The 22,950-nt window shown below is 43.4% G+C and overlaps 1 protein-coding gene across 3 annotated transcripts in view; it reads left to right on the top strand.

The window, feature by feature from the left end:
* Positions 1-618: 618 nt before the first annotated feature.
* The window catches only part of LOC113152800 (pre-B-cell leukemia transcription factor 1), a 53,662-nt gene continuing 31,330 nt past the window's right edge, over positions 619-22,950 (top strand). For all 3 annotated transcript variants that reach the window (XM_026346247.2, XM_026346248.2, XM_026346246.2), the window contains exons 1-2: positions 619-1,285; positions 2,157-2,230. In XM_026346247.2, coding sequence (XP_026202032.1) covers positions 1,098-1,285; positions 2,157-2,230 — 262 coding nt within the window. In that variant the 5' untranslated portion in view covers positions 619-1,097. The remainder of the gene's footprint in view (positions 1,286-2,156; positions 2,231-22,950) is intronic.

Genomic DNA, 22,950 nt, shown 5'->3' with positions numbered 1-22,950 from the left:
TGCCAAAGCCAGCCAAGCGGAGCCCTGCGACATACCTGAAAATGAATGAGCGGAGTCAATGTAGCACTGCCCACTGATACAAACAAGCATGTGGGATTGTAATACCCTATTTACAACACTGTGTCACATCCAAATGAAATATTAATATCCCGGAGGAGTTCTTCATGACGGCTCTCATCAGTGGATGGATATTTCCTGATATAAATTCTTAACCTTATCAAACTAATTAGCAGGCTGGCAGGTCGTTGTGATTGGTGTACCTTATATCTTGGCACAACGTGGAAATGCTCTCCAGTGGAGCCAGAAGGAGCTCTAGCAGAGGTCAGGGGGGGGGAAACTAAAGCAGACCTCTTGTGTCAGCCACTATTATTTATTTGGAGTTCAGGCTCTATCCATCACTGTTGCCACCCTGCGCCGTCTCCCTGCTTGTAAGGACTGCACATCTCCCAGCTTCTCCTCTGCATCCCACCTTTACAGTCCAATGATCGACGTTTCATGAGAGGCACCTCAAGGTGGGGCTAAATGGTCTTATATTCCCAATGATGCCGCGTAGGCGGAGTCTGACTCTTCGCTGTGCTGCCGCCTGCCCAGCCTGTACTGTACATGACAAAAGCGAGAGGATGGAGTGAGTGAAATAAATCCACACTACTTGTTTCTCACAGACACTTTTCTGTGCTTTAATTTTGGCACAAAGAGGGGGTTTTTGGATCACTGCGCCACAGTACAACAAAACGTGTCCTAGTTCATAGTAGAAACCGGCAGTGGCTTTTTTACGCACAGCCTACTCCAGTGAAGGCAGCAGCAGCAGTTCAGATCAGATTTCACATTCAGCTCCGACCAGCTGAGAGAGAGACACAGCCACAGAGCGGGAGGGCTCGTTTCTCCGCTTTACCCACCGATACCACTTCTCTGCCCGGCGAGCTCCAGAAAAAGCCTGCGAGGAAAAAGAAAAACGGGTGCGCAACGCAAAAATTAAAGCAACTGGGATTTTTCCCCCCTGCGTCCTTTTTTTTTTTTTTTTTCTTCCTTGTATGTATTTTTGCAGGATTTCAGCAGCAGCGAGAGCGCCACTGAGAATTAGATAGAGGGAATAAGAGATGGACGAGCAGCCGAGGTTGATGCACTCTCACACGGGGGTAGGCATGGCAGGGCACCCCGGCCTGCCGCAGCATATGCAGGAAGGCACCGGAGGAACGGACGGCGACGGGAGGAAACAGGACATTGGAGACATTTTACAGCAAATTATGACCATCACGGATCAAAGTCTGGACGAAGCCCAAGCCAGGTAAATATGAGCTGCAAGTGAGACAGTTCTTCCCGAGGAGGAGGAGGCGGCGGCAAACTGGACCAAACACCCCCCCTCAGAAAAAAAAAGAAAGGAATAAAAAATATTTCAAATTTAAAAAAAAATCGCTATGTAGCTGGAATTACAAATAATTAGTTGGTTCTGCGATGCGCACAGGCTGCTAAAGTGGAAACGGATGGAAAACAACGGTGGCACGTTTTGATATCACTAGTTTCACATTCAAATAACTCGACAGCCGCTGCTTTAAGGACAGAAAGTGGATGAATATGGTGTTTATGAGTGTGCGCAGCCACAGTGTCGCCCGCTGAGGGCATTCTTACATCGCTTTATATATTAACACAGTCAGGGCGCATTTACTGCTTAACCCAAATGTTATATTATATATATATATATATATATATATATATATATATATATATATATATATATATATATATATATATATATATATATATATATATATATATAATTATCTTTTTTAAGCGCCTTAATTAATAAAAAAGAACATGCAACTTTATTAGAGTATTCCGTGTAATCTGTAATCTATACCATCAGTGAATAGAATTTTGTTTGAAATTTATCATACTTTAAATTTGATATGTAAATTACAGACTGAATAGTGGATAAAGTTACATAAAATCAGTAAGTAATTGAATGTGTGTGTTCATGGTGAAGCTGGAGCATGTGTCCATACACAGGTGTCATTTTCCTGGTTGTATTAGTGCTCATCTGTTCATCCCGGTGTTCCTCTAAAGTCCAACAAAAGGCCTCATTCAGAGGAAGTTTTCGATGTGTTTGTGTGCTGTGCTCAAGTCTCCTCTCTCTCTCTCTCTCTGTCTGTCTGTTTCAGGAAACACGCTCTGAACTGTCACAGAATGAAACCAGCCCTTTTCAACGTCTTGTGTGAAATCAAAGAAAAAACAGGTGAGTTCACTGAGAAACACTCCACGTCTCCGTGTCCAGGTGAAAAGAGTCCAGCGCTGCGCGGACTAGTTTTCACTAATGGAACATGTAGCTAAAAAAGAAAGAAAGAAAGAAAGTCCACAGAAGCACAGCAGCGGCTCTGTGTGGCCTCTGCTATCATGTAAGGCCAATTTGCCATTCACTCTGGAGAAACCTGGTGCTGGATATTCAGGCGCCACACGGCCACATTACGCACGGAGGTGTCGGGCGGTGCGTCTGCTGCTGTGGCTGTAGACTCAGCTCTCGGCGGGGGGCTGAGGACAGTCACCTCGAGCAGTCACTCATCAACCACCGTGTGGAAATACGAACGAGCCCTTTTCTTTGATGCTATTGTGGAATAATGGGGGGCGTTGAGCAAAGAATTGTCACAAGCTCGCTGAGTCCCGACGTGTTCCCCTTGTGAGTTAACTGTCAAGTGTGGCGAACGCGTCTCTGTCTCCTCTGTGTTGTGTGTCTCTCCATTAACGCTGTGAGAGCGCGTGGCAGCAGAATAATTGCTAGGAGAGAAATAATGTAACATAGGAGGCGTGAGTCATGTTTCCAAGTCATTTTCCTTGTGACATTTTTGAAATTGGCACAGACGGAATTCAGTGCACTTCAGGCTGATAGCGTTGCATCCCGCCTTTTATTCCTCCCCCCTCCACGACGAGCTGCAGGACCCCCTCACAACTTAGTGCGAGGTTGACACACGCGGGGCTGCTGATGCAGCCCACTAATGCCACTCATTAGTGCGTGAGGAGATGAGGAGAGGACTGTGCGTTCATTGTCTCCAAAGTTGCACTTGCTCACACACACTTGACCTTTGTGGTGATGGTGACTGGCCTTGTTTACATTGTTAGTGTGTGTGTGTGTGTGTGTGTACTGTCATGGATGTTTTCTTTGAAGTTCACCTCTCTGTCTACCCCCCACGCCCGGCAGTTTATCTTGAATCGGCCACTGCCTCAGGAGAGAGCTGGGAGGGGGCTTTTGAAGCCTGCTGCCTCACTCTCTCTTTTTCTGTTTGTTTGTTTTATTTTGTTGTTGTTGCCTTAGTAAAAAATTTTTCTTTTTCTTTTTCTTTTTTTTTTTTTTTGGAGAGGGAGTGACACAGTTATGCATAGTGCTTTACTCCCTGGTGCTTGTCAGAGTTCATCCAGAGTTCGGCTCTGCTGAGAGTACAAAGTAACTTGGACCTCTTCCTGCCTGTTCACCCATTCTCCTCTCTCTCAGCTTGGCAGCCTGTAAATGCAAGGTGCAGCTCGTGGAGCTTTACACTAGAGATCTGCTGCTTTGTCTTGTTTTTGCACACTTGCGCACACAGTTTATCCAGTCAGCTTTGTTGCAAGTTTTACAAGGAAACTTTTTCACATTCAGTGTAATTCAACACGGTTTGTGGAATTCAAGGGAAAGTGCGAGGACGAATACGGAGAGCGAACCACGCAGACGTCTTGATATTTACATTCTGATTAACTCTATGTATATATTAATGTTCTTTGTTTGGTGCCATAGCTAACAATTCATCATGATCACTAGCAGTTAAGAGTAATTACGCGTCAAACATTATTTCACCTTCATTCATCAGTCTCGGCGTTTCAGCAGCGCTGTCAGATTTAGTGTAAATAAAACACAGAGCGTTAAAACCATTCATTTCCACATGGGGAGCGTGTCCAGGGAAACCTGATTTTACTCCCATGTGAGAACGAGAACGTCATGACTCGAGCGTGAACTCTGAGAGCAACACTTTGCTCGTGCCTCAGCAGAAGATGGCAGAACATCAATTTTAACTGAGTGAGATTGGGAGGGAAACACTGCAGCTTGTTGCTCCTGCTGCTGACACACACGCTGCTTGACTAGGACTGCTTTTTCACGACATTGTCACTTTTCCCACAATTGTGCGTTTTCTTAGTTTGTAGAAATTAAATTACAGCTGTGACGGTTGGTGCGAAGCAAAGCGGCTGTGTTGACACTGTATTGATGAAGGGCCGGCTCTCTCTGGACTTAGATTACATTAGAATGAAATGACGTACAGCCACTACATTTACATTGTTACAGCTCTTTTTTTATCACAGCTTTACTTCTGTGCTATCGCCATCATTTCACTTTATCAGACGTGAAACCTGCCTCTTCCTTTGGTTGCCAGCAGCCAAACTCTCCCAGTTCCACCTTTAAATATTTCACAGTGTGTAGATGGGCCGAGTCCAGGAGCTTTAATGACTCCTCAAAGCTGTTGTCGTGCCGCTGTAACTTTCACCTCGCGCCGTGCGAGCGCAGAGACAGTGTGTATCCACAGAGCTGCTGTTTGCTTGTGTATATTTTCCACTGCTGGCTGTCAGGCCGGCTGACAGCACCTGCAGGACACAATGCCAGTGTTGATGTAGGGCCTGAACTTGTGACCTACTCTGTGTATTTTTACTGGGATGAAGTGAGGGATGGCCAACAGAAATATTCTGCAGCATAAACAAGCACAATAGAGCAGCAACACCCGGGAGGAAAGGAGAAGGAAGGAACACTTGATTTAAACCTTTTTTTTTTTTTTTTTGACAGCTTTGTCTTTAGCCGGTTTCATTCCAGGCATTTGTGGGTTGTCTTTTTATTTCAAAGGAATGCGGTTTTTCACACACTGTGTGTGTGTGTGTGTGTGTGTGTGTGTGCATTAATACATTCCGAAGTCGAGACAAATCATGAAATTTATGAAACATATTAGCTGTGTTAACGTGTGTGTGTGTGTGTGTGTGTGTGTGTGTCCAAAATGTGGAGCAAAGGTAACAGCAGCAGCTTCTCACTCTGTTAGTGTTGGTCCTGGCAACGCCGGTGTCCCGAGCTTCTCACAGACACTTATACAAAAATATACCCAAACAATATGACTCCTCTGCTATTGGGGCGGTGATGATGCATGGACCGTTTGATAAGTGTACTGGAATATTAACCGGCTCCACAGGTAAAGAGAGAGTCACAATAACACGAAGCAGATATGAAGTTTTTCTGTGGGTCTTTCTGTTTTCTCTGGCTCTTCACCGTCACCACGAGTGTTTTCGATGATTGATGAAAGGCCTCTTTAGATAAGCAAATGCTTGACAAACTGATTTGGAAAATGAGGTGCCTTGACCTCTGTAAACACTTCACTAACATCATAAATCTGGAGCAGTGTCAAACAGAACCACTACTCGACTGAGCTGCTCGCTAAATGTGCTGCTCTTGATGTTTCTTTTTTTTTTCTTCCCCCACTCGACCTCAACAAAAGCGCAGCTTTCTTGTGGCCCGTGTTTGTATAGTGTAAGGTTTCAAGCCTAGGGGATCCTCTATTTATAAAAATGACGGGCAGAGTGATGTAATGTTTTTTTTTTGTTTTTGTTTTTTTTTTTTTCTTAAGGGTGAAAATAGGGTGTTTTACAGAGGGCAGCCGAGCTGTTTGACAGGATGAAATGAACCAGAGGTCTGATTATGGAAGGTGCATGGAAGCCTACACTACACTGACTTGTCAGCCCATTCAGATGCTTGGCATCTGCCTGTTTGCATTACAGGAGCTGATCTCAGCTCAGCGCTGCACGTCACCGTCGACACACCGCCGTTCAAACATCACACAGTGCGGTGTGGCGCTGAAAACATTTAGCCAGTAAGACGCTAAGGCCGCTGATGGATGACCTGGAAACTGTTTCCAGAAGTGACGTATCGTTTTTAAGTCGTTTATGAAGCACAGATGCCAAAGATTCTCTGGTTTCAGACGAAAGTTTCTCCTGGAGCTGCAGCTGAAAATCTTTTTTTAATATGTGTGACTATTTTCTCATTTACTAAGTTTACTCATGTTATTCCACCAACAACTCAAAATCCACTAATAATACTAGTGAATAATTTCTCAGTAATTTGCTTAAAATACAACTTCAACAATTAGATTTTTGAAAATATCTGCTCCTTCATTTTGTGTCAACAGACTAGTGAGTAATTGAACAAAAATAATCAAATGATTGAGATGTGGAAAACATTATAAACAGCTCCAACAGACAAAACACCGTTAAACCAGAGGTGGCATCTGGAAATTGCCAAACCAGAACTGAAAAAAAGTTGAGTTTACTAAAGAAAATGACATTTGAGAAGCTGCAACATGGGAACTTTTGCCATTTTGGAAAGTGACTTATTAGCTCGTGAGTCCTGACATAATCTTCAGCTGCAGTGATGCAGAACAAAGGGAGAAAATCACAAATCCATTCTGAAAGCGTATGTGTGGTAACATTTGAAAGTGTGAACCAAGGGGTGGTAACCTCGACTAGATTACACAGGGATGTAGATGTCTGCTGTGATAGCGAGCGGCGTGTCACTGTGGTGGTGGTGGTGGTGGGGGGGGGGTTGCTGTGCCTTCCCTTCCCTCGCACACGTCTCTCTCTCAGCGGACACGGAGACGACTCTTGATACGTGCGCAGCTTTTGTCTCCCTCTCATCCTTCCCTCCTCGATGCTGATACAGCAGCATTCAGGGTTGGAGGTGGGGGTGGGTGGGGTGGGGGGAGAGTGAAATGCCAGAGCTCGCCGCCACAGCTGTTTCCCCAATCTCTCTCTCTCTCTCTCTCTCTCTCCCTTTCTCGCTGCTTAATAACCCACTGAGAGAGAGGGGAAGAGCTCTAGTCTGCTCCCGAGGATGTAGACAACTGAGGAAAAATGTGTTTTGATTAAGCAGTAGAAGGCGCGATGCCGGTGTGGTGAATTCACTGTAATGTGCTACATTTGATGCAGAATCCTAATCACAGAATCATCAGCGAGTGACAGCATTGCAAATGGTGTCTTAATACCATTACAGTAAAGAACAATGTGGTTACATTATACATTATGCAAATTGTCAGTCGCCTAATTGATATATGTTAATCATATTAAGGAGCTTAATTATAAGAATCTTACTGTGCTCGTAATTAACACTGACATCACGTGTACAAGGAAAGTGATCAATTTTTTTTCTCTCTTGTCTTTGGCACAATACTCTGCAGCGAGCGCCACCATATTGTTTTTATATTTTTAACTGATACGTTTTCCCGAATTTCCCCAACTGATGAATGTTTTTTTCGACTCCGCCGAAGGCCACTGGAATGCAGTTTGTCGAAAAATCACATTTAGCTGGAAGCAGCCCTGCCAGCGTGGAGATTACAGAGCGGAGACAAAATCCGAGCAGACCCGGTAAAACAAGCATCAGTCTTTTACCTGAACGTCCACTGGCGCCCCCCCCCCCCAACGCCGAGAAACGATAGCTTAAACATCACTGTTCCGCCATTTACCCCCTCTTTGCAGTCTCAGTCCCTGCAGACCTGCCCTGCCTTTCTTTCTTTTCTTTTCCTTAAAAACAGGCCCTCCTTAATATGTTATGAATTTAATCAAGTCTGCAAATTTGTTACGCACGTTAAATTGAACATGCAATGGCACGTTTGAATGTGGTTGCCATACCAACCCAACCAGGAGTTCATTTTCCATAATGTAGTGTTTGGAATCTCATTTCCTCCACTCTCCCCTGCTGCTACTTGCAGACGCCACCTCCAGGCTTCCACTGTATGTTCACTGTGAAAGCGGCTCGGCTGCCACAGCTTTCAAACACTGGAGGGAGGGGAGAAAAGGAAAGAGAGAGGGAGAGAGGCTTTCTCCACGTAGTGGAAATGACACAAATTAATATACACTACTTAAACCAGACCAAGATTAATGGTTCCCTTTCGCTGCAGCTTAGTCCCACTGTCAGTTGCCGGGTGCTCGTTGGACAAAATCAACACTAATCAACATTTATTCCACTTTTGCCCTGGGCTCTCATGAGTCTGGCAGGACTGCACACACCACCCCCCCCTCCACCTCCTTTCCCTTCCAGCAATCCAACCCTCCCTTCGTCCGTCTCGCTACGCTTTTCACCTCTCATCCAGCTCCTCCATACATCACCCTCCTCACGCCGCTCGGCTCCTCAGAGGAGAGTGCGCCCCCTCCTATCAGACCACATTAGAGTCATGATAGATTTTCTCTTTTCATTTGCATCTGATATTTAACACAGCAAAGCAGTTGCTCTGTCACTTTACTGTACGTGTGTGTGTGTGTGTGTGTGTGTGTGTGTGTGTGAACAGGTTTTTCTTGTGGTTTTGAAGCGCTTATTCCAGTCAGTAATCGTATCTGCACTCAGTCCCTGCATTATGAGAAACAGGATATGCATTCACTGTTCAGTCCTGAGTGAGTGAGTGTGTATCAGGTAGTGGATTTACACAACACTTCATTTTCTGGAAAGTCACTTTTAGATTTCTCCTCCGTGGGAACCTGATCTTCAAGGTCCTGCTGTAAGTAATCACACGAACGTCTTCCGACCAGCTACAGGTTTGATGTTTGCATCCTAACCCAAATCAGGTCTCTGGGTTACAAACTCTCTTTTGATTTCAGTGACGTCCACAGACACTGCTGTCTCCCCCCTCAGCTTCACCAACATCACAAAGCAACACAGAGCATCCTGCAAAGGCTCCTAATTGGCCGGGCTGGCAGTTGCACTGCTGCCACCCATCCTTTTGTCGTTCCACAGATATTTAGAAACAGCAGTATAAACTGTCTATATACAGTGATGTTCATGTTTATTATTTGTTTTAAGATTATGTGCTGATATTCTGTGTGTGTGTATGAATGTAAGAGACCTCTGCTTTTTATTTCTACATACCTTCAGGCTTTCATTCATCCAGCTATTGTCTCACCCTCTTACTCCTATGTAGGGAGCTGGATGTGCTGGATCTGTTCCCAGCATGCATTGAGCGAAAGCCAGGGAAACACCCTGGACTGGCAAAGAGTCCATCACAGCGGTTCAGATTTTATTAATGTCCAGTAATCTTAGGTGGAATCCTTCCTACAGCAGTCTCTGATATAAAGTGTGCGTATTGCTTTAGTCCCTTCTGAAGATGAAATTGTGCAAGCAGCTGATGCCCCTTTTCCGACAGCGCTTTGCCAAGATAGTGAGTGCTGTGTTGTCCATCTTGCAGGATTGCATGGCCAGGGGCATTGTCATGGAACCAACTGGCCTCATTGAAGTGACACAGAGTGCTTTGTCAGCTTTGTGTCTCAGGTGCCAACCTGCGCTTCCCAAAATAAACTGTCATGCAATGTGGCTAGACAGAAAAAATGTAGAAGGAACATGATGGGGGCCCTGCCTTGCCCCCCCCCCCCCCCGAAAGGAAACAAATGTTCCATAGCAGAAATGCATTGTGGTTTTGGATACCTTCCCAGCCGCGACACTAGCAACATGGTGGGGAACTTAAAGCGTGCAGTGCGATCATCTGCAGCATCAGCAGGGGTCACAGCAGGTGGGATCACAGACGCAAAACTTGGAGTTTCTGTGCATTGACGATTCCTTTTATTTATTTTTTAAGTGATTTTATTTCACTGTGGGCCTCTTAGATGTTGACAGCTCTTTGTTTTTTGCAGACATCCTCCTCCAGAAATAGCTTATGCTTACTGTAGTTAGCTCCTCTTCCTGTTTTATAAATGGTCTGTCATTTTCTCTCTGCGGTGCAACATAACACCAGAAGAGCAAGCGGAGGATGTGCTCTTGGTTGAAGTCACTTTCAGGCCGATGTCAAGGAGGCTGGAGAGAGTGAACGTGTGTAAAGTCGTGTGCAGAGATTCCGCTGGCCGTATCTGCCTTGTTGGATTTGGCCCTAAGCGTGCGATTCCTGTTAGATCTCAGCGTGGCCTGTGAGCTCTATAGCTGCCGTGACATTTTTATGACTAGTGGACTGAAGTAAAGGTGGGAGTCATGAAGGCTTGAAATGGAATTTCAGAGCTCACCTCTATAATGAGGAACCAGTAGCTAAATCATGCAGACAAAGGGAAGAGTTCTGTAGCCTGACAGGAGGAGTGGTATAATGATGTTTCACTAAACATTGAACTGCAGAGTTGGGGTTGTTATTTGAAAGTGTTTAAGTCACGATAGTTGAAGAGGCGGTAAAATGGGCCCAGTCATGTTTTCCTCGGGCGTTACTGCTCCATCCAGATGGAAAATACACAATGCACTTAAAACTAATCTTAATTAATATGAGAACCGTCCTAAATGTCCAGATGTTATTACACTATGGATGTGATGGGTCTTGAATATCTGATATGGGATTACTACCCACTAGCATTCATTGTTAACCAGAATTTACCCCCTAACTAAACTACTGTACATGCAACAAGCTGATTTTAAACTGTGCCAACAACTGGTGAAGGCCATTTAAACTTGTAATTCCAAGTCACAGACTGGACATTTGACATTTCTTAATATTTCCTGCTAGATGAAACATTGGTAGAATGGCTTCAGTTGTATTAGTGGTAATTATGGGTAAGTGAGCGTAAAATCCAATATCAAGACTAATACAATTAATTCTTCTAATTATGTAGGATCTATTCATAGATTCTATATAATTAGATCCAAATATTTTGAATCTGCTTTCACTTAGTGACTTTCAGCGCTTCAAATATGTAACAACAAAAGCCAACCAATTTAGGCTATTTATCTGGTATGAGGAACGAGGTTAGCACAACACGGCTGGAAGAATACGTCAACATTCACAAGTCTGAATAGCGGCTGTTGTTATTTTGCTTATATTGTGTGAAGCATACCTCACAATATGTTGATACAGCTTTTATTTTCTAAAAATGAAATTCAATAAGTTCTGGCATTTATCAGGCAAAATTAACTCAAGGAAAAGAAAAACACTTGACTGGTTTCCAGTTTTCTAGTGTGAGGACATTCGACTGTTCACACCCTTCAGTGTAGTTCTGATGAACAGATCCTTGTAATATAATGGTTGTGCCATCATTCTAATGTACCATAGCTGTATTATGTTGTTTGATGTTTGTCTGTAATTGTAATATCCTTTGTTGTTAATGTACTGTATTTGTCTGACAATTGCAGCAGATACAAAAAGAATTTCCGAAAGGATAATAAACCAAACTAAGTAAAATTATCGTTAGTCGACGCTCTAAAAGCCTGTCACCGAGATCCCTGCTGATAAATTCACATTGCTTCTGCCTCTGCTGTAAAGAGATTGTGTTGATAAGTTAATATTCCGACAACAGAGATGAGATAAAGAGGCTTTAGGAGTTTGGAGGATAGCGTAACCTTGATAAAACGCTCATCTCAGTGACATTGATTTTTACCATCCATCTTCATCTGATATGAAGTATGCAAATGGTGGCATCGGCTGGGAGTGGAGTACAGTGCTGTTAAATGGGCCATTTCAAATGTTCTTTGTACCATGCTGACTTCCAAAAAAATTCACTGACAGCTAGCTCGGCACACGCTGAAGTCTCTTTTGGAGACGCTTTTCCACCTTTATCTTTATATCTTCCTTTATTTCTTCTACTTCTATCCATCCTCTCTTCCCCCTTTTTTGCTTCCCATCTCCAGCTTTCCCCTTCCCCTCTCCTCGCATGTCATACAAATTAGGTATATACTGACAGTGTCAGAATGACTACTCATGAAATATTAACAGCTTGTGGAGATTTTTACATCGCTACATTTCTCTTCATTTTTAACTATGTCAGCACAGGCTGTGGGACATTTATTTGTGTGAGTTCAGGAAGGCTATTACCCTACCAGCTTTTTTCATGTGCTAGATGATATCCATCAGCCCTCTTTCTACATGCATGTCGTCTATATCGCCTCAAATCTTTTCCTTGCAAATTGAAGCAATCTGGTATTTCACTATGTGTATTACTACCTACCACATCCTGGGTGCTTGGTGTCAAGACACTAGATCCTGGCTGCAACAAGGTGTTTATTACCTTATGAAGCTGGTAATTATCCCTTTCAGAGCGACGCCAAACAATGTAAACGTTAACCAAACTGTCCGTGATAAACAAGACGTCCAAGTAGAAGTTGGCTACAATCAGTATTTGTCTACACAAAGGAGAATCTGTGAGCTGTGTTTGTCTTTTAAGACGTTATGATTTTGCTTTTATTTATTTTTTTATCTGTTCGTTTCACGGCTGGACTCCAAGCGCGTTCAGCTCGGTGGGCGGGGATGGCCTCTCTCTTTCTGCCTTTTTGTTAGCCGGCCCCCGTAAAGATGGAGCTGTCAATCACGCCCAGGCTTCCCGAGTCCTGAGAGGCAGCATCAGTTCTCAGTGAGGGAGAGGAACAATGACTTTTGTTGTCACACATGGGCATTTCTATGAAGCATTCTGCGGACTGTGTATTACCCTTTAATTAAATTCATTCTTTCTGGATGAGCGAAGGGAGACAAAGGGAGGATAGTACAAATAACTGATTTGGGTTAAATGCTTTTTAAAGGATCACTTTAGTTTATTACAACTTGGATATTATTCTCACATTTCTACACATCATTTCCATCAGCTGCAGCTTTCTGCTTGATCTGAGACATTACCACCAGACAGGTGTAATAAAGGAGCAGTCAGATGTAGACAGTCTATCAATTTAGACAGATTATCAAAACCAGATTAACTGGAGATCAAATGGACCTAAAATACTACTACTACTACTAATAATAATAATAGTACTGCATTGCACATGAAATCTGTGCAGGAACACAACAGCTATAACGTTTTGTTTAATTTCATGTAACATATAAGTACTATTTATGCCGAAACTACAACATACGTTTTATGTCGTGGTTTCGGCCTCGGTTTTAGAACCATTACACCTCAAACACTCTACAAAACCTGCATTTACATATAAATGCGTTTTACCGTTTACTCTATCAGGAGTAAATATTCTCCAAGGTCAGTTGAGAAAATGTTAAAAGACAGAAATGTCTCATTTCTGGATGATCTAAAGCACCTGGCAAATGTAGGTACTTCATCTCATTGCTGTAGAGCTAATATAAAAATTCAATATTGCCATAAAACAGCGCTGCTCATTTACTTTCAACATTGCCCCAAGTGATCTAATATACTGGCTCCAAACTTGGGGGTCAAGTCACAAGATAAATCAGCTGAAATCGACCACCGGTATAAATAGTGCGTAGCCGAGTCAGTGACGGTTGATAAAGACAATTGTGCACAACAAGGTAAATCACTTACACTTACAGAGATCCTTCAGTGATTGCTTTGTTGATGTAAAAAATAAATGGAGGAAAATTAGTTAATGAGCTGTGTCCTCCTCTCTTATCATATGTGGCTGGGGCTTCCTCTCCTCCTGACTAATGATGATGTGTGGCACAGGTAGCTGTCAGCGAAGCATGATTAATTAAAAGGAAAACTAGGCCAATTTGTCATATTGTTCTAACTGTGGTCAGAGAGCAAGCCGAGTTGCACTGCTGATGCCTGCACACCCTCCACTGTACCTACACATGCAGCTATTTGTGAGAAGTCTCATCAGCTCGGGGGAGTCTCTCTGCTCAGACTGTCTCGACACAGACCCGATAACAATTAGGAGGCTTTGGGATAGGGCTCAGAAATATGAGCATGCCTAGCGAGGTTGACATAATGAACAGATTCAGCACAGAGGAGAGCACTCTTGTGTCTGCCGAGTTTGAAGTCTTGGAGAAGCGTGGAGCCTTTTGCCACTAACATACAGTTAAAGCTACATTTGATTTTTTGTGTTTGTGTTTTGGAGGCCCATCCATGCAACAGTCATTAGTATTGTGGAGAGGCCAATGACTCACAGTGCTGCTTTCAGTCCATGCTGACTGAGGCATCTCAGCTGCCAGCTGTGGTTCTCACTGAAGGCCCAGTGAGGAGAGAACAAGTCTTGTTTGTGTTGGACTGCAGGGTTGCTCCCAGCGTGCAGCCTGGCCCTTGTCAGCGGCCCTGTCATATCTGTCTTGGGCCTGTCCCGACAGCCAGCCCAGACTCCCACGTCACAAAGGCGGGCTCGTCCTAGGAGAGACAGGTGTCAGCAACCCGCTGCCCCCACCCCCTCTCTCGTGCCAGGCAGATGCCGGCTGCAACTGAGCCACATATTTGAAGCTGAGCAACTTGGAAAGAAGGGTCATCTCTGCCACCCATTCACAGTTGCCATATCACAAGAGACTCGAGCTCCATCACTGTGTGACAGAGATATGGAGCATCCACCAGAGGAGACTGTCCCAGTCCAAGAGCATTACAGACGAGGGCTGCGTCCTAACTGAGTGACACACTGACTGACAGCTTTATTGTGTCCTTTGATGAACGGGGATGAAATGCTCTTGTGAGGAGGCCTTGCAAACACACACCACACTCAGACATGCTCAGGCACAATTACTTGTTCCTTTGTATGCAATGTTGTTTCTTTGTATAGAGTCTGCATCTTTTAGCTGACAGCACTGTTTTTCTAATTGTGCAAAAGCAGCCATGTAGGAATCTGACTCGTTAAATTCTGGCTGCAAAGCTTTGGCCCCAAGGACACAGGCATCAGGAATTTGAGGATGTTCTTTCCGCTCTGCTTTTTTTTTTTCTGAGTAATTCTTCTGAAAATTGGTATTCCAGACATATGCAGCATAATGGAAGTACAGTTGCTTCAGCTGTTGGCTTTTTTCATTTGACTGGGGATACGGCTGAAACATGTACAACCATGACCGTACAAGCCATGCTGTTTGTTCACAAGCACAAAACCAAGGCTTTAAAACTAGAACTAAAATAGTGCTAATGTGAACACCCAATTTTATAGAGTGATAGCATAACAAGGAACCGTTAATCTCATTTACAAAGACATTGCATTTCATTTAAGTTAATGCTCTGCTCTCTGTGTGTGTGTCCGCTACATGACATCAATTTCATTGCTTTTCAAGTCCGTCTGAGCAGGAGTTTGCCTTCGTTTGGGTGCAGTATAGTAAGCGACCAGAAAGTACAAATTAACCTTTATAGATTTATATATGGAACATAGTAGTGGAACAAAACTTCTACACTACATCACACCTTTATGCAAAGAAACCACATGAAGCAGTGAAAGCTAAATGCAGTCTTGTTCCTCCTCTGCAGTACTGTACACAGTGGCTTGAATCCCTAGTTTTTCTCTCCTGTGTTATTTTTGTAGCCATCTGAATTGATCCACGCTGAAGCCAGACAAAGATTGCTGTATATTTAATGTCTTTCAGCAGCCACATTAAGAGTGCAGTTTGTATAGAGGGGCATTAATAATTTAATTGCAGTCGTGTATCTGAATGCTGCAGGAGCGCCAAGTGATGGATATTTTTAATGATATGAAGAGTGAAGCCCAGAAAGATCAATGCCAGCACACACACAGACAGCCACACACACACAAATAGTGTCTGTCAGCGTGAATCTAAAGGCGTGGTGAGGAGGATTGTGCTCCCACACTAATATTGTTTTGGTCCATAAGCCGTCTGGTCTGATCTTATGGGCTGAAGGTCTTCGGTCCAAATGACTCTGTCCCCTTTGCTGGTGCTGTCAGAACTGACAGTCCTCATGTTTATTTCATTTTGCGTCTGGGCTGTCTCGTTTCCCTATCCTCCAATGTCATTAACGCTGCGAGCCAGGACCCTGCAGTGGCGCGCCTAATGAATTCCTCTGCGGCTCCTCGCTCCCCACCTAGTTACCCCAGCTCAAGGTGTCAAATTAAAACAGCCTGGGAAAAAAAACAGAGAGGAACTGCTCTTATATGGAAGCTGTGTACATACTATATGTATGTCCCCTGTTGTTATTTGTTACGTTTAGGACAATTTGCAGTTTGTTTTCAAACAGTTGGGCTCGAGAGAGTGCTGATTTCCTGAACGCTGAGAACAAATGAACAAAATGAACTTTGAGTCTAACAATTAAAACATTTGTCAACAACAAACACCTCTCTGCTGTACAAATGAGTTTGATCGTGTAGCACAGGAGCCGTCTCTGATGTCGACGAGCTGCCTTTAACCTTCCTTTTGGTTTATGACCACTGCTGATTATCCTGCATTATTTGATGGCGAATTTTGAACACTCGGGATCTCCGGGATAAATTGGGGAATGAAATCAACAGCGGTGAGGATGCCTGGGTGACTGCTAATTGTGCTTATTTAGTTGTCATCGTGATGAGCGTAACGAGGCCAGACGTGTTATTGAGCTGTGAGGCTGCAGTGGGAAAGCACATTTCTTGGGTTGATCTTTACGAGGGGCGTTCGTGTTTGTGGGAAATGATCAGTGAGAGATTTTGGTGTTAAATCATGTATAGCAAGATGGATAGTCAGTGGGGATTTATTCTGCTCTGTGTTTTTATACAAGGTGTGTATTAAGGTTAAGCAAAGCCAGCATCGTGTTACACAGTGTGTGTTCATTTCCCAATGAAGACTCTTCAGAAGTGACCACAGTGCTGCTGCCACAGCATCAGAGGAGCAGGCCTCCCTGTGTGGTTCTCTCTCTCTCTCTCTCTCTCTCTCTCTTTCTCTGACAGCACCGGAAGATGGAAAATGGTGTCAATCAATTCATCAGAGCAACACGGGTGGCTGTGCAGAGAGGAGAGCTGGGGGCGTGGTAATGGCGGCATGCAGGAGAGGCGCAGCACATGATTATGGCTCCCTGCTGCAACTATTTCCCCTCACCATTGTAGCTGATGCTGCAGCGTCTTAATGGACTGACTGACTGACTGTACGCCCGTCAGCCCCCAGCTACAAAGGATTCCTGCAGAGGGTCCTTAGTGGACCACAATGACACTCAGTTGCGTTGTGGGAGCACCTCTAGAGTCTCCTTCCCTACATCCCTGTGTTCTCAACAGTCACTGCTGATGTTTTTGGACCACCACGGCACTTCAAGTCCACGGCTGGTTAAGCTAAAAGAATGTGCGGTGTTAATTAAAGATGTGTAAATATGCTTGGATGGGCCGCATCTTCACATTAGGAGAGATTTGCGGAATCTGTGCTGTAATATATTTTAATTAAGGATTAATTTAAAAATAATGGGGATTTTATTTTGCCTGGCAGACTGGTTCATGACATGATTCTGGCGTCTGCTGTGAGCTCATCAGTGGAATATTGAGCACCTCGCCTGCTTCTCGGGAGCACAGGGAGACTCTCAAGGTCTCCTGAAAACAAAAGCTTTGCCCTCTCCTCTTTGGAAAAAAAAAACAGGCATTTACTGAGGGAGGGAGTGGCCAGTGTGTTGGCTTAATTAAATTTTTTTTTACACCCCCTCTTCCTCACCCTCACCCATCCTCTTCTCTCTTTTTCGGCTGGCAGAGCAGCAGAGTGGCTCTGAGACACGGAACACTAGTTGTGCTGGCAATTATGTTAATGGGATGCTATTAGGCCATGATTCCGTATGAGCGATCGGGGAGAAGACGAACCCCGGCGGCAGAAAATGATAACGGAGCGTGCGCCTCGTTGATACCGCTCCAGCAGGATCATTTGCATAATGAACCCTCCCAACTAACGAGGGGTGTGGCCTCGACACTGAGCTACTTAGAAAGCTCAGGAGTCGCAGCATGAGGCAAGCCGACAGTGAAAGCACAATGTGACAACAAGATTCATGGACTTCACTAGTCGTTGCGAAAGCCATTTTGGCACCAGTGTAACTGTAGCATGCAAATTTCTCTGTCGGTTCCTTTGCAAACTCAGTTTACAGACTCTGCCCCGTGTTTCCTTCTGCACACAGACATGACAATGCAATTTCTTTGTAGTGCACTCTTATCTTGAAAAATGAATGAGGAAATCTCCATATTGTTGGCTCTTGGGTGTAATTTAGTCATGAAGTTTGTATGTTTGCTGCTCGTGTGTAGGCCTACTGTTGGCACACACCATACAGTGGAATCCAAAATGTCTTTAGCTGCTATAAATAGCCGCAAATCCCATATTCATTATGCTGTCGTTGTCAGTTTATTCTTTTTTTATTTGAAAACTTACCACTTTTGTGTTCACAGTCAACATTTTGCATTGAGTGACCAGCGCAAACACATGCACATGTGCGCACATATACACATACAGTGTAGTAATTTTTGGGGGCAGCAAAGCCCTGTTGATTCCCTCAGCAGCTAAAATAAAACAAGCTCCACTACATTTGCTAAACATACTGCATCTGTGGTAATCTTTGTTTTTTTATGATTATTCCTCCAGCTGAGGTTATACACTGATGCTATTGAACCCGAACCTGACAATTTATTATTAATCTGTTTGCACAGAGCAGCATCTTCATTTATGCATCGCTCCCTTCTCTGTGTCTTGATGTATTATTTGTGTTGTCCACACAGCGTGTGTACTTTCTTACGGCCCAACCTGTCTTCTTTAGACACGGCCCCAGGATTTGATCAGAATGATCTCGAGGCCCAAGGGAAGACATTAAACACCCAGAATGCCCCACGGGCTGCTCTCCCCTCCTCGCTTTCTCAACCTTTCATTCTCCCTTAATGAGAACTCCTCCTAATTATTTCAGTGGCTGGAGCGTGGGGACGCAGCCGGAGTTAGATCCCCTGCGCTCGGACGTGACTGCTATGCTGATGAAGGCAGGGGGATCAATAATTTAGGCCCTAGCCTTAATGGCGGGGTGAGGAGAAAGCGATACATCTGAGTCAGAGATTACATTTTAAAGGCACAGCTCGAGCTCCAGCCAGGCTGCCGGAGTTAAGTAGAAACCCGCTGAATATGTTTGCTGTAAACAGTTGACACATTTATGTTTACTGGAATCCTTATCTCTCTTCCTCTCAAACTAAGTCTGTGTCTAAGTGGTTGTTTACCTAGCTTTTTTGTATATCCTGCATTCAATTATTGCAGTCTGCAGAGTCGCTCCGAAAATGTCTCGCTTGCCAAGTGATTTGCATTTGAAGTACATGGGGATATAATTGATTTAGAGGCATGAATATTGATAGTATCTTATCAGCTCGGTGTGCATCCCTCAAACCACTCTGTGGAGAATAATGGTCCTCTGAGCATTTTTCTGGTCATCTTGCTTTAGTGGATGCACACATAATCTTTAAGTGTACAGAGCCTCGGCTCCACAAAGCCCCCTTCCGTCTCCCTCTGGGGAGGCATCCATGCATCTTTTAAGGACTCTTCACATCAAGAAGGCCTGTGCAGAGTACCCTGCAGTCTCTCGCTCAATTATTAAAGCCGGGATTTTGATGCTCTGTTTTAACTTAGCCTTGGAAGAGGAGAGAAGAGAGCCACATGCAGAGCATAGCAGCCTAGCCAAGCTTCACGTCCCTCCACTGCAGGAAGATGGTGACAATTTTCTATGGCAGTTTATTAGAAGATTCTTTTATATAATGGAAACTTGGAAGGGGTTTTGAAACATTCATATGGATTTCATATTGCAGACATTCTCCCTTCAAACAGAATGATTCACTGTGGGTTGCATTACAGTTTTCCAGCGCTGCATACACTGTCACTGTGTGATAAAAAAGGGATAAAAAGGGCTGCATCCAATTATAACAGGGGACACATTTGCTCACAATGTTCGCTTTGATTGATGTGTGAGGGCTGCGGTCGGAGCTCTAACGAAGTCCAAATGGCTCGAATTGAAACGTTAGTTATTGACTCAGCCTGACAAACAATAACATCAGCAACAGACATCAGTGTCCTCTGCGCTGGTTGCCATAGAAGTGGGAGAAATGAGAAATGAATCAACTAAACACAGGACGGGATCTTACATTATTCTTATCATCACTTGTAAAGTAAGATTTAGATATTGCGTACAGGCTCAGGATGCAGATTCCCACTTGGCCTTGATTGGATGTCACTGTTTATTTTTTCCTTTAAGGGCCAAGGAAGTCACGCAGACTCCACCAGTTGTTTGGCTCTCTATATAAACTTCATCTGTTGTCTCTGTGAATTGCAGCTGCCTTTAACTCTGATTAAATATTGATATACATGTAAACACTCGCGCCATATTGGGCACTTTATTCAGAGTCACAGTCCCCCTTACACAGTCGTGGAATGAGCTGCTGCTCGCCTGAGAAATAGGCCCATTGTTTCTGAGCTCATTGTTGATTTATGGTGACAAAATAAAGTGTTCTGACACCGAGCTGAAATTAAGGCCCAACCGATTTCCAACCAAGGTGTCAGTGAATTTGAATAAATCCTTCTGCGGGTGCGTGCTAACGTGCACGTCCTCGGTTTGCGGCATGTGAAGCTGCTGTGAACAGCGGCTGCTGTTGCCGTAATTTAATATCGTCTTCCACAAGCATAAATATTCTCTGGGTAGGAAAAGACAGAGGATTAGTACGGTCTAATTGATAATTGACAAGATTTATTCAGCATCCACCGTCAATCAACACAACACTGTCTAGTAATTTGCTACATGAAAGCCAGTCATGTCTTTGATTGTTTGATTTGCACACGTGCAGGCCAGCGTGCTGCCCGTGCTTCTGAACTGAACTTACATTAAAGATCTAGATTATCTCTAGTATACAAAATAAAAAAATATATATATATTTTTTTTTTAAATATTTATATCAATTAAAGATCATTTATTTTCTTTAACACCATTGCACATCAAAATAGCTTCCAATGTAAAACGGGAAGGGCAGAACATGTTGACTTTTTTTTATTTTGAAGCTTCTGTCAAGGCAAAACAAAACCTCCTGCTCAGATGCTCCACATTAAAAGTCCAGTTGCTTCTACTTTGCTTTTTTTTTTCACAGTTAAACTACTGTGAATGACTTTCAGACACTTCACATTAAAATACTCCCAACAGCTCAAGAAACTTTCCCTGGTAACGTTTAATGTGAAACATCTGTAGGAAGGGTTTCTTTGATGGTAGTGGAAGGGTTACAAAACATTAGTGAATGAAGAGTTTAAGGAATACAGGCTATTTTGCTGGCACATAATTTTGAATTTACTATGTGAGCCTTAAACTTTGGTATTTTTACCTTATATATATGTAATTGTATTTTTACCTAATATATATTAGGTAAAAATACATCTATATTAGCAAATTACCTTTATTTGTTCTTGCTATCTATGATGACTTGGTCAGTATTTGGATCCCTACATTCATTTGAGAATAAATAAATGTCTGTACTCAGACATCAGACAAAAGAAACCAGGGACACCATCTTCTTGGATTGCATCCGCAAATTAGCTTGAGGCACAGTGGATCTCACTACCACCTGCGTCTTTCATCCTACACTGCAAGAGTTGCCACATACTGCGATAATACTACTGCGAGGGAAGACATTTTCTTTCCTTCTCTCTTTCTGTTTTTCTCTCTTTGTCTTCTCCCTGAATAATAGATCTCCTGCCAGTAGAGATTCTTTGTTTTCCTGATATCTCAGGGTCAACTCAATGACTATGTGAAACAGAAACATTATAGACTCATACTGTGAGACTATACATGTGCTTGTGTGCCTACAGTATACCATGATCCGTGTCTGAAATGCCATGCTCTTGGGAGAGGGAAGCTATCCACATATAAGAAATGAATGAGGTAATGTGCTGGGAGGTAATGGGTTTATGCAACATACTGGAACAGAGAAGCTCATTAGGAGACTGGAGCCATAACCCCAGTGCTCCTTGCCTTTAGTCCCTTTTGTCATAGCAGACTGGTGGAAGCCAGAGAATTTAATGCTGGAGGGTTGGAATCCATTTTGAAGGTGGAATTCAATACTAGGAGTCTTTGCACAGAGGCACAGGTGAGTTACTTAATGTATGAAATGGCCTGTCTCCAAGCAGCAGATCAGCCATGTTGCTTCCACTGGCACAGGAAGCACAATCAATATGAAAGCACTCAGTATTAATACTATATAAGTGACCTATATGTCATGTTAAATGTGTAGAAAAGTCAAAGTCATAGTGGTTCAAATCTAAATCCTAAAAACAAATGCTCATGAGAGCTCAATACAGTTTTGGAAGCGCCAACAGCTATACAACACAGCCTGAAATATTGTATTTTATTTTTTATTTTATTTTTTATTTTTCAGTTCGTATTTTGATGTTATTACTATTTGAACTACGTGGCTTTCGAAGCATAGGCAGAGCATTGAAATCACGCTTGTGTTAGCCGGTCATTTACGCTTTATAATCACTCGCTTATTCAAGGCTGTGCTGCTATCAGCTGGTAAGTGACATCCGGCATTATTTGTGCATGTGTACAGTGCAGCCATTATAACTTGCATCTTCTCACTGTTATTGTTTTTTGCTCTACCGGCTGTTCAGAAATCAGATAGCAAACAACTGATTAGCAGATAAAGCCTTTATTTTTCAGTCTAATCAGCAATCATATATTTCAGCCTATGTATTTTTGGAATTGTTGAATTCTAATATTTCATGTTTCTTAAAGAGGAAGTCATTGTTGATGACTTGTTGATGGTTACTTTAATGAACAGTGCCTTCTGCAGTGTTTATCCATTCATGAACGTTAAATTATTTCAAGTTTCTTCATTTATTTTTCAAGGTTTCATATAAAAACCTACTTACACAATTGCTTTCTGGGTTGTGTGAGTAGCCGTAGCTGTAAACTTTGCATCCCGTTTAGGATTTTGTGAGGCAAAGAGTTCACCCACGACTCAAATGTCCTCAGGGTTTTGATGGGGATTGTGTTGTACAGCGAGTGTAGTGTTTTGTTGGTAGCTGCTCACAACACGGACAGAATATCTGACGGAGGGCTTTGTGCCATCTACAGCGTTATCACACATCACTGGACAGCACTTCAGCTGACCGGAGTGCACTGCACACTCCACTCAGTGATGGTGTCGGCATTATAGCTCAGTGAATAACATGCTTCGATCATGTCTGGTTTGTATGATTGAGACGTTTGTGTGTGCGTGTGCGTGGTGTGCGTGCTGTCCCTCTCTTTCTCTCTGCTGTAGTAGGATTTGTTTGTCAGGCAGGCAAGCAGGCAAGCATCACCAGATTTCTGGCCGGCGTGGAGGCA

Source organism: Anabas testudineus, chromosome 4, assembly GCF_900324465.2.
Source record: "Anabas testudineus chromosome 4, fAnaTes1.2, whole genome shotgun sequence".
In the NCBI taxonomy this organism is placed as follows: domain Eukaryota; kingdom Metazoa; phylum Chordata; class Actinopteri; order Anabantiformes; family Anabantidae; genus Anabas; species Anabas testudineus.
Note: the sequence above shows the minus strand (reverse complement) of the source record. Positions and strands in the feature narration are given on the sequence as shown.